Genomic DNA, 10,998 nt, shown 5'->3' on the forward strand with positions numbered 1-10,998 from the left:
CGTGCATTTTGTTCTGTCCATGTGAATTTAGCGTAATAATATGTAAGACACACGAGATTATTTCCAAAAGGTTTAAAAATTTATCTTTGACTGTACGAAAGCAATGTTTATCAAAAGATTAAGTGCGTTTTATTTTAATAAAAATATATAATTCAGCGTCACGATATATTTAACATGAAAAAGAAATAATGTAATATTAAATTTCGTTCAACTTTATAAAAAAAAGTTTACAATATGTAATGCTTATTTGCAAAGGACAAAGTTGTTCTTCGAATCAATTAAATTGAACTCAAAACTAAAAGCTTAGTTTTTAAGTTAAAATTAAAATAAAGAATCATCTCTGTTTTAACTCTTGAATCGCATGAGAAATAATTGCAATACTTTTCTGTTGGCAAATTTGAATTGAAAATCTTATTTACCTAAAGTTTATGACAATCGAATATTTTCTCGTGTTAAATTATTCGAAATACTGTATGCGGTGTGCGATGCGTTCAATCTAGTACGAAAAAAAGCATCGTATGCCGTAAATTTCTCCTCTTTTGAGCACCGAATGCACGCCCTTAAGCGCCGCTCACACGAGTTTAATCGTTACGCCACTGTTTGCGAACCTCGAGAATTCTGCTTTCCCAAATCGCACTCAGCATCTCGCAGTCGCAGAGTCTCGGCTCTGTTCGCGTGTGATCGAGTGCTCGTCAAGAGTACAGCTTCCACTAGTGACCGGGAACGACGCCGTTCCAGAAACGTTGCCAGGACCACGTGGGGTTGCGGCGTAAATTACAGTCGACAACAGCTTTCGCTATCTCTTTTTCGTATCTTCAACGAGGTAACTGACGATATTAAATTAAACACCGCGATCAAAGATAGTTGAATAGATTTAAAAATTACGCTCCATCGAAGTTGTTTGTCAATAATTGACAACAATCGATAATAATCGTAATTAATTGAAAAGTTTTCTACTATTCTCTGCTTCGAAAGAAAGATATGTGTTTGGAAAAAGATATAAATGTGCTTTAAAAGAAATATATATGTGATATCATTGTATAATACATTAAAAGGATTGTATCGGTGAACTTTTCTTATAAATAAAAAATGGAATTACCGCGAAAAAAAATCGAACTCCTGTAGTGGATTCGTAAAAGATTAATTAGCATCGAATTCAACTGGAAATTTCTCTATTGACCAGTGTATATGATGCTATTTCAAAATCTGTCCTCTCCGATCAAAACATTGTGAATCCTCGGTGAAGTTGCCGAGCAAAATCGCTCGGTATGTTTAAGGAATGATGATGTTTTGCAATAAATATATAATTAATAAGGTGATTTATTAACAGATTAAGAGACATAATTGGTATTTGTGATTAATAACTTATACTTTTATTTTTTATTTAACAATTTTTCGAGTAATTACGATACGTTGATAAAAAAAAATCATTTTAAATAATATAATTATGAATAAAGTAGAATACATTAGGACGTATTTTATAATTCTCGCACTTGGCTGAATTATTTTGCGCAATTTTTTTCAACTGCAGATATGCAATTTATGAAAACACTTCGAAAAGTAACAGCGATTATACGTTGTCGCGCATAATTTATTACAATTTATCATGATCGTGTGTTGAAAACAGTTAAAATAATTTTTTTACTTACTGGTCTGATTAATTGCGCGAAAAAACGTATACATATTCAGAACTTGAATTTAACTCAGTCAGTTCTCTTGTCAGCTTTTTTTTTATATTACGTCGATAGGCCTGTCGAGATTTGACGGTCAACAGGACCTGCCACCGTATTAAACGAAAACATGATAAAATTCGAAAAGACAAACATCAAGGCTACGATTAAGAAAGTAACTGTAAATGAGTAACGCTCAAATTTTCTAGACAGCGCACAGACATAATTTATTATCGTTCAGTACGTGATGTAAAGGCTCGATTTTCTAAGATTTGCTTTTGAAATTAATTAAAAAGTATAAACAATTGAATATTAACGAGGCGCGATATATGCATGTTACGTCGTTTATTTCTCTAATTTGCAAACTTGCTCTTATTGTTAGATCAAGAATATTCGTTTCAATATTCGACCAGAGAGCAATCATATTGCTTATTATTGTTTGAAATTAAATTAATTAAAAAAAAAACAACGTTGAAAAATCTTTACTGTAGCAATCTATTGATAACGCTTCGTTTAAGTTTCCATCAAATCATATTGATTAATCAAAAAATCTTCTCAGTTTCTAATCAATCTATTAATTACGATTTTTTGATATCTTTATCAAGATATAAAATAAATAGAAATTATGGAATTAAATCTGTTAACATGTTTATTTTAGCTTCATCATGAAACGTATAGAATTTCCTGGAGCCTTCAGCATCAATCGCGACAAATTCCACTGTAATTTCTTATCAACATCGTAAAATTTTTCGGACGAGAGAAAAGCTATATGAAATTGTCAATATCTGTTAAGTTTTATGAATTTTGCGGGAAAATATTGATAAAGCAGCTTGAAAAAGTTGCTTGGTCAGCGAGTTCTTCTTACTTGCTTGTGTGTACGCAGAATGCTTCTAGTGAGAATTTTTAAGTTGCTCGCAAAGCGTGCTCGTGTTACAAAAATTGTCGTTGCGACTGTTTGTAAGTGCGATTGATCCTACAAAATCGAGGTGGACTAAATTGCATCAGTATGTCGCGGCTATTTAGCAAAAAGATATTCTACCTGGTTTTTTTTTTTACTAACAAGTCGGTATATGTGGAAGCGAATAAACAAAATTTTATTAAAATGCGCGTTATGCAATATGTATTTAAATATTGAAAAGATTAAACATATATTCTGAAACTACAAACATTAAAAATAACTCAAGTATGTGCATCTAAAAATTAAAAATTAATCCATTGTTCTTAAAATTTGCGTGAAAATTTCTTGCACGCGCGAGTTGCTGCTGTTTCGAAAGAAGTTGCGCGCATAGAGATTAATGCTTCGCGATAAAGTCCGTGAAACGTAGCTCCAGATATTCTTCAATGACACGCCAAATTCGCCTGCCAGTGATCGTGTGCATATTGTACATTGTGATGAGAATATATGTCGTAAATGGGGGTTTCTTTCGACGTTCCGGCCGGATAAAGCGAGGTCGCGCCTTCTCGATAGCGATTTATCGTCGCTTTCTTTATTGTTTATTTTGCATCTGAGTCATTAGAGCTTAACGCGAGATTTAATAAAAAGAAATTTTATTCATGTACACTGATCGTCAACAACCTGTTCGCGTATAAACATCCTAAATTCATCAGAAAATTCCGTAATTTGCGAGGAGAGTCTGCGAAATGCATTTTATGCGCTTATTTTCTTTGCGGATCTTAATATTAAACGTTCACTTATTTGGAAAAATTCTATTTTTGTAAATTTTTTTTATTATAAAAGAAGAAAATTTAGAATAGAAAAGAGCGTTTATGAGCAATTTCGGATGCATCGTTAAAATTAATGTGATAAAATGTAATAAAATGTGAATAATTGTGCTTTCGTGGTTCTAAAATTAATAACAGCTAATACTATTTTTTAAAATTTTCAGACACTAATTTATTTCCAGATAATTTATTTAAATATGGAGGACGAGATTTCATCATTCAAAGTAAGCATTCTAAAATCGCACCTGTACAAAAATATATTTTCGATGAATACAGCCGATCGAACGTATTGTTTATTCGTTTGTTAGCTAACCAACAAACACAACAAAAAAACAGAGAAGAGTAGCTACATTTGGATGGAATTAAAACTGCTGCAGTTGTTTGTGATACAATGCCGGCTGGGTCAAATCGTACTGAAAGTCCTGGAAAGATTTCTGTGGATCGTAGAAAAGTGCGCAGAATGGAGTTTGCCCGATGAAGAGATTCCTAGAGGTGCGATCTATAAATCGTAATTGTTGTGTTCTAATATATAATTCAAGTGTAACCGACAATCGAACATGCGTCAATCGATCTTTCAGACGAGAACGGGAAGATTCTGGAAAAGCTGGAACTCGTGAGACCCCTGCCGTGGATCTTGTTCTTGCCGAGCTTGATTATCCTTCGTATAATCAAAATATCACTGAACATAATCATTTTTTTATTGGGTTTCTCTCTAATCACGGCGAATGATTTGGTACGTTCACTTTCACGCGATTAGAGCTTAGTGTTAGCGAAGAAAGCAGATTTCATGCTACTTTGACCATTTCATCATTTAAAATTCTCCCGTTTTATCATATTCGCATTTAAATACTTCAATTCTCTCACATCGTTCACCACGTTAATCGCACGCCGAATATCTTTCACGCAGGTAAAATTCACGCAGAAATTACGGATGCACCTGATTGCTCTGAAGTGCAGCGAGATGGAAACGAGACACTACAAGGTGAGATCGCTTCCTTGTCGTGTTGAAATGCGTGGCGAAATGTCTTACGACGTCTTACTTTAGAAAGATAATAAAATTAGCACGATAATAGTCTCGATGGTGGGTGTAGGACAAGAGGTCGTCGATGAACGAGGCCAAGCAGGCCCTGATCAAGTCCATTCGTCTGACTCTGTCGAGTCTGTCCTGCCTGGATGCGTCCAAACCCTCCCTGTCACCACCGCCCACTAAAATTCACGTTAGTAGCGCCCTCGATCTCGATGCAGTAAGTAGAGCGCATCGTCATTGGTTTCTGCTACGACGTAAACGGCGTGCGCGTATCGGGATGCATAAAACAACACCCTTCCCGCGCGGAATGTTAAAAATAACAATTCACTTCCCTCACGAATTCAAGCAATATTTTCGATTTCGCATCTATTCTGTAATTGTTTTAATTAACACTGTCATTTGTATATCTTTGGTGTCTTGTATTTCTAAACCTTTATGTTTTCATAAGCTATCTGTGGGGATTTGTATACTTTTTTTTAATATATTATTAGAAATCTTGAGAAACGAGTGTCAGAGATTATCGTAAAGTGAAACGAAATGTATTCGATAAAACAGCGAAACATGTCTTTAAGGTAACAACGACATTGGAAGAAAACTCGGTGACTGAATCAATGGATTCGATAAAGCGGAGAGGCTCGATAAACTCGGCTGAGCAGGATAAAGAGAAACAAAAGACTCGGCAAGAAGAACTAAATCAATCGACCGATTCGAGTGATTCCGAATATGTTGTGAGTGCGCATATTAACTTTAGATAGATTTAATTAAAAATCTGGAACTCGTCCTTTCTTTCCTCTTTTATTCAGAAAATAATCACGTTATCTAAGGAAAGCAAAAAACATATTTACAATCAATTTACAGATTCGAAAAAAGCTCAATGACTTTGACCCTTCTTTTTCGATAGCGGCGATCGCTCACGATTCATTTATATTTTTAGTTCGGCGAACGCACACGTACGTGTGCTTTCGCACGATTTATCTTATTTTGCTATCATCTTTTCAGTGCTCCGTGGACCGAGACAATTCGAGCATAAATTCCGACTCCAACACCAGCGTGTCCTCGAATGAGCTTAACGATCTCATCCAAGATATTCAGAAGTGGCACGAAGAAGAAAGAAAGGCGGATCAAAACCAGCAGTTCATGGATGCCGAGCGAGCTTCCACGAACGTCGAACAAGCTGCCACGAACGTCGAACAAGCTGCCACGAATGCCGAAAAAGCTACCATGGACGCCGAACAAGCTACCGTGGACGTTGAGCAAGCTACCGTGGACGCCGAACAAGCTACCGTGGACGTTGAGCAAGCTGCCGTGGACGTCGAGCAAGCTGCCTCGGACACCGAACAAGCTGCCACGGACACCGAACAAACTGTCGCGGACGCCGAACAAGCTACTCCCGAGCAGGTAAAATAAATTGAAAAATAGCACAAAATTTTTTGCAAAATTAATCTCTTGACGAGCGGTTGGCTCGCGTAATTCGAACTTGCGCACTCAAGCGAGAGTAGGTGAATATATAAATTTCGTCATATTATACTTCCCACCTGTACTTTCAAAATTTATTAAAAGAGATACGAAGGTGATTGAAAATACCTGCACCTTCGTCTTGACATGATTTTCTGTGCGGTGCAAATCGAGCGACATCGAGAAGCGCTGCCGGCGCCTTTTTTAGGGACGACGCTCTTTTATACACACGCGGAAAAATTTTATATAAAAAATTACGGCAGTAGCCGCGGATCATAAAGGGAATTATGAGTTTAAATACTGGCCATTATGTGAAAAATATAGTGAAAATTTTTATAATTCCTTCATAATCCGCGACTACTGCCACACCGCAGTAATTTTTGATGAAAAATTTTCTCCGTGCAAAAACGAGGTTATTTAATGAATCTAGAAATCGTCGGCGAAAGAAAGCCGCGATAAGGTAGAGGAACGCTATTCGAGTTCGCGACGTATTGACTCGTCGGAGTATCATACGTCCGACAGATCCAGTCAGGAGGGCGATTTGATTTTCTACTCGCCGATCAGCTCGGACAGTGACACGCCGAAGGAGTGTTCGAAGTCGTCGGCGCCGATCGCCGAGAGTAAGTGATCTGTCTGTGTCACCTGCGGCTGCGGACTTTTCATAGGCTTATCACTTAACACTGTGAAATCAGCGTACTTTTCATACTTTTTATATTCGGCAGTGCGCTGGCTTCTCACTATCCGCCGTTCCTCTTGCATGTGCACTCGCTTCCATTCGCATCATCCGAGCATTACGCTTTGTGTCATGGGACGATTAACAGCTGAAGAGTGGTATTTTGTGTATGCAAATAAACCGATGTCAACGAAAAAAATTGTAAAAATACGAGAAGAGAGACATCTTGCGTCGTACAATATTTCCGTATCGATACATACGTATCGAAATTTGAATTAATTCTAATTGCCACTCCCGTTATCATTCACATTTTATATCATAGCATTCGCAACACGCTTTCTTTACGAAAAATGTCATAATTGTATTTTTGAAGAGTGTCTTCTTTTGCAATTATAATTTAAATGTATATTGTTTCACATAAATATAGTTAATCGTTAAATTTTCTAGAGCCAGTCTCCGGGGACAGCCTGAAGACAGCCGAGTTCATCAATGGCGAAATATGTTTCAGCTCAGCATCTACGGTTTCAGGTACACGATGTTCACTTTTTGCCGCTACGTCGCTGTGTCAGAATTATTTATATGTAATCGCTCCAACGAATTGATATTCTCTTTCGATAGAGTTGAAGTCACTCGAAAAGGCCAACAACGGCGCTGTAGTGGACAAGCGCGGTGCAAACGCGAGTAAGTGTCACAAGGGTAAACGCACGAGTCACAGCAACCGTAGGAAAAAATAATTAATCAATGTAAGGGAAACGAGGAAGAGAGGGCGAGAGTGAGAAGGAGAGAACAATAGCTTCATGAAGCTTCTCGTCGCGCGAGAAAGAGATTACAATCGTATCGGTGATACAATATCGCCCCGTATCGGACGTCATCGACAGTTACGCAATTGTCGTGGATCAAGTGCGATGTGGTGGAAGAGATTAAATGTCGCTGTTATATTTCAGCGCCACCGCTACAGTCGCTGAGATAAAACAAAGATATCAAGCTTATCGGTATATTTGAGTAAAATTTACGTTTTTCAAAAAATTTCCGAGTTATCGGAATTAGCCGACGAAATTTGCTTTTAACGTAGAGGTTTTGTCGGAGCAGAGCTGTTTAAAAAATTAGAATTTTCAGACGGTACATGGTTTCATATGATAGAGAAGATATGGTGGAGAAGACTATATCTGTTATACTCTAGCGCCTCCATTAGTCGCTGAGATAAAACAAAGATATCAAGCTTATCGATGTAGTAAAATCTAAGTAAAATTCTCTATCCGAGTGGAACTCTTAAAACATATTTTCTAGTTATCGGAATTATTCGATCTTTTAGCGAGAGATTCGATTGTCGGAACAGAGCTGTTTCAAAGATTACGATTTTCAGACGCTCTCCGCGTCGCGCTCGCTTCAGCGCAATATCGCGCCCCTTTGGATAATAATGTAATTATAAGTTTGTGCAATATGTAATCGGAGAAAAAAAAAACAGCGCAAGCGCTGTTTCTGAGTCTCTCGAAATCCACGGTTTAAGAGATCTACGCTCATCGTAAATCAATATAATTCGACGGCAGATAAGATTTGCGGAGGATTCTAGATGCAATTTAGCGACTAGAAAAATTTCCGAATAAAACCGGTTATTTTATTTCTCCGAATCTCTGGTTCAGCGATAAGCTGCACTTTCGATTCGGAAACTTTGTATTCAAGGCAATCACGGATATAAATTGTATCTAAATCGCGGCGGTGTGTTCAAAGTACACAGACATTATCATATTTAGACGAAACATCATGTTTACGACAATTATGTAACTGTGATTACAAACCGTGGATGCGCTGTTCTTTTTTCTCGATAATGCAAAACGCAACGTGTGCGAAAATGTGGCTAAAGTCTGCATGTTATTTTCGGAATGTTGTTGAACTGATTTTCTCGGGTACTCGCTTATTTGTATAATCGCATACACATGTATGCAGTAATGATTATTACGTCTTAAATTTGAGTCGGCGAGCAATACGATTCAAAAGTCAGTGAAAATTCCTTTTTAATTGACGCGCATAATAATATTCCACATAAAATGTAAGCCTTTTGTCTTTTGTAAAACGAGAAGATAGAAAATGATATAGAAAATGATTTACATTACATTTTCTGAATTTACTTCATTCTAAGCCAAATAAGATGAACAATTTGTTATTTTTAATAAATTATTAGTTAAAGCATTAATTAACTTTTTAATTAAATATTTTGTTTAAGTTATAATAATTATATATTGATTCTATGTCCTTTTTTTCGGCGATAAAAATATTAACAGCATTCATCATTTATTCACGCGATACACAGAAAAATAAAACTATCATCGTCACGTTCATTCACATACATTGTCTGTAGTCTGTTCATTTTTATTCAATCATTAAAATATAAAATACGCACAAATCATCGACAACAATGTAATTCATATTTTCATTTTTTTTTTAAATGTACAATAATGTTAAGATTATTTTATATTGCCATCGCTAAATGTAAATTGTGTTAAGATCATACGATAATAAATTATTTGATCATACAAATGCTCCTTTTCATTGCAGCGAACGTTTCGTTATTAAAACAACCGAGAGTCACAATATCGTCGTACATCCGCAACGATAAAGCGGCGTAAATCAATACCGGGCAAAATAATTGATAGCTCGTTCCGACTTGCGTTATCTTTCGAGGCGCAAATTTTTGCGTCGCTCAAAAATTATTTCAATCTTTCGCACACCACGATTACAGCAATTTCTTCCCTACCTTGCCATAAAATTATTAGAGATACCGAGCACGTTCTTTTTTTTCTTTCTTTTTTTTCTGCGACGCGCAACACAACTCGCCCTTATCGCTCTAAAATTGCGATAAGCAGAGATTAGACCCATATGTCATAGATTTGCCGGATAGACAGATAAACGGTGTCACGGTGCCCTGAAACTTTAATGAAGAAGACGATAGTGCACTCGCATTTACGAATTACATCATTGTGAACTGCATTGCTGATCTCGCGACCGATAATAACGACTATTAATAATAACGCCGCTCAACATTGTCAACTATTCGTCATTAAGCGCGCGGACAAAGTTGATGTTTTTCTCAGCGATAATTGCAACAGCTGAAATCGCGGCGCGAAGATTGGCTTATCGGCTGCATACCGATGCATAAATAAATACAGATAGAGAGGGAAAAGTTGTTATTTTATCAAGTGCACTCGTGACAGGCTCTGTTCGGTAGCACTTGTCGGTTAAGCCGCGGATACTTCATCTCGAGGGTCTCTCATCATTAACAAATTGTAAGGTACAACTGTCGAGTAGCAACAATTGGTTCGATAATCTCACATGCTGTTGCTGTCTCTCAACTTTCGATTCAATTGTCTCATGCCACTGTTATCTGAAATGCCTTCGTTATTTTTTTTTTGTACATATAATTTTTGCATTACACTGAGATGGTACTCAATACGATTATTCAATATCATGATTATCCATGTGCCGATATTGTACCGATATTGAACACGCACTGGATAAAAGACTGATTGTGACGGCGCGCGATCCAAGCAATATAATTACGAAATAATATCGATAACGATGGTAAAAATACGCCCGTGTTCGCTGTAATTGCGCTGCGTCAGTTTAGTCTAATAGAAAATCCTAACATGGCAAATCGCTATCTATTTGTCCGATATCTTGAAATTATTTATACGTGACAGATACAACAATCTGTAATTTAGTTCTTTTTTTACTAGCTCGCAGCTAGAGATGCGAACAGCAGATAAAGATTTTCCGCCTTCTAATCTCTCCTTGTAAGTAACACGTGCATTTTGGAGATATATTGGATTGTGTAATAAGTGATTTCGTATTTTGCAATAGACTGTGTATTGCTTTCTACGCAGAACATTTCTACGCACGACGGAACTCGACAAATATTTAATTCACGTGTTGATCAAACGTTCCTTGTCCGACAAAAAAATCCGAAATTATTACGCAATCCAATACACTTCACATCTATGTATAATATATGTATGAAAATTGTGTTTTAAATAATATATATTATATAGATCAAATAAAAAGAATTATCTTAATTCAGAAAGCAATTGCATCGTTTAATTTATTTATAAGACAAAAGCCCTATAGATTATATACACGAAAGAAGTATTGATTTTTCGAAATAATTTAAATATATACAGATAAACAGTTATGCAAATATACGTTTTTTCCAAGTAGATCGAAAAGACTGGATAATATTTCGGGTTGACGTTACACGATTTGCGGTAGTCTAATCTATATGTAGGTGTTATCACTTAGATAACGTTGCCTGAGCTCCCCTATCAGGTAGCTATATTTTTGATAATATATAGGTGATCGATATATCGCATAGTTCTCAGTAAAGCGGCTATCACGTTTCAGAGTAATCCGGTGTTCTATCCTATAATAATCTTTATAAAATTTCACAGTGCCGCATTGTT

The 10,998-nt window shown here is 36.5% G+C and overlaps 1 protein-coding gene across 5 annotated transcripts; it reads left to right on the forward strand.

Moving 5' to 3' along the window:
- The first annotated feature begins 76 nt into the window (after window positions 1–76).
- Window positions 77–10,626, forward strand: Jabba (jabba). Of its 5 annotated transcripts, none has more exons than XM_012359036.2 (11): window positions 77–823; window positions 3,557–3,616; window positions 3,701–3,884; window positions 3,971–4,125; window positions 4,300–4,374; window positions 4,484–4,636; window positions 4,992–5,147; window positions 5,419–5,817; window positions 6,305–6,494; window positions 6,995–7,075; window positions 7,166–10,626. In XM_012359036.2, exons 1-11 carry the CDS (start codon window positions 551–553, stop codon window positions 7,279–7,281), a joined length of 1,842 nt encoding a protein of 613 aa, XP_012214459.1. In that variant the 5' UTR covers window positions 77–550; the 3' UTR covers window positions 7,282–10,626. The 5 variants fall into 5 exon arrangements, 4 of the variants coding, with proteins under 4 accessions (XP_012214459.1, XP_012214461.1, XP_012214460.1 ...); XM_012359038.2 differs by having other exon boundaries at window positions 4,484–4,609; XM_012359037.2 differs by having other exon boundaries at window positions 3,575–3,616.
- Window positions 10,627–10,998: the final 372 nt, after the last annotated feature.

The sequence above is a fragment of the Linepithema humile genome, chromosome 1, assembly GCF_040581485.1.
Source record: "Linepithema humile isolate Giens D197 chromosome 1, Lhum_UNIL_v1.0, whole genome shotgun sequence".
In the NCBI taxonomy this organism is placed as follows: domain Eukaryota; kingdom Metazoa; phylum Arthropoda; class Insecta; order Hymenoptera; family Formicidae; genus Linepithema; species Linepithema humile.

What these genes read in the sequence shown, in the direction of transcription:
- Jabba (XM_012359036.2), top strand. Translation starts at nt 551, where the DNA reads ATGCACGCCCTTAAGCGCCGCTCACACGAGTTTAATCGTTACGCCACT. An exon ending in CGATGAAGAGATTCCTAGAG is followed by an intron (nt 3,885 to 3,970) that starts GTGCGATCTATA and finishes TCGATCTTTCAG; the next exon opens with ACGAGAACGGGAAGATTCTG. An exon ending in TGGAAACGAGACACTACAAG is followed by an intron (nt 4,375 to 4,483) that starts GTGAGATCGCTT and finishes TGGTGGGTGTAG; the next exon opens with GACAAGAGGTCGTCGATGAA.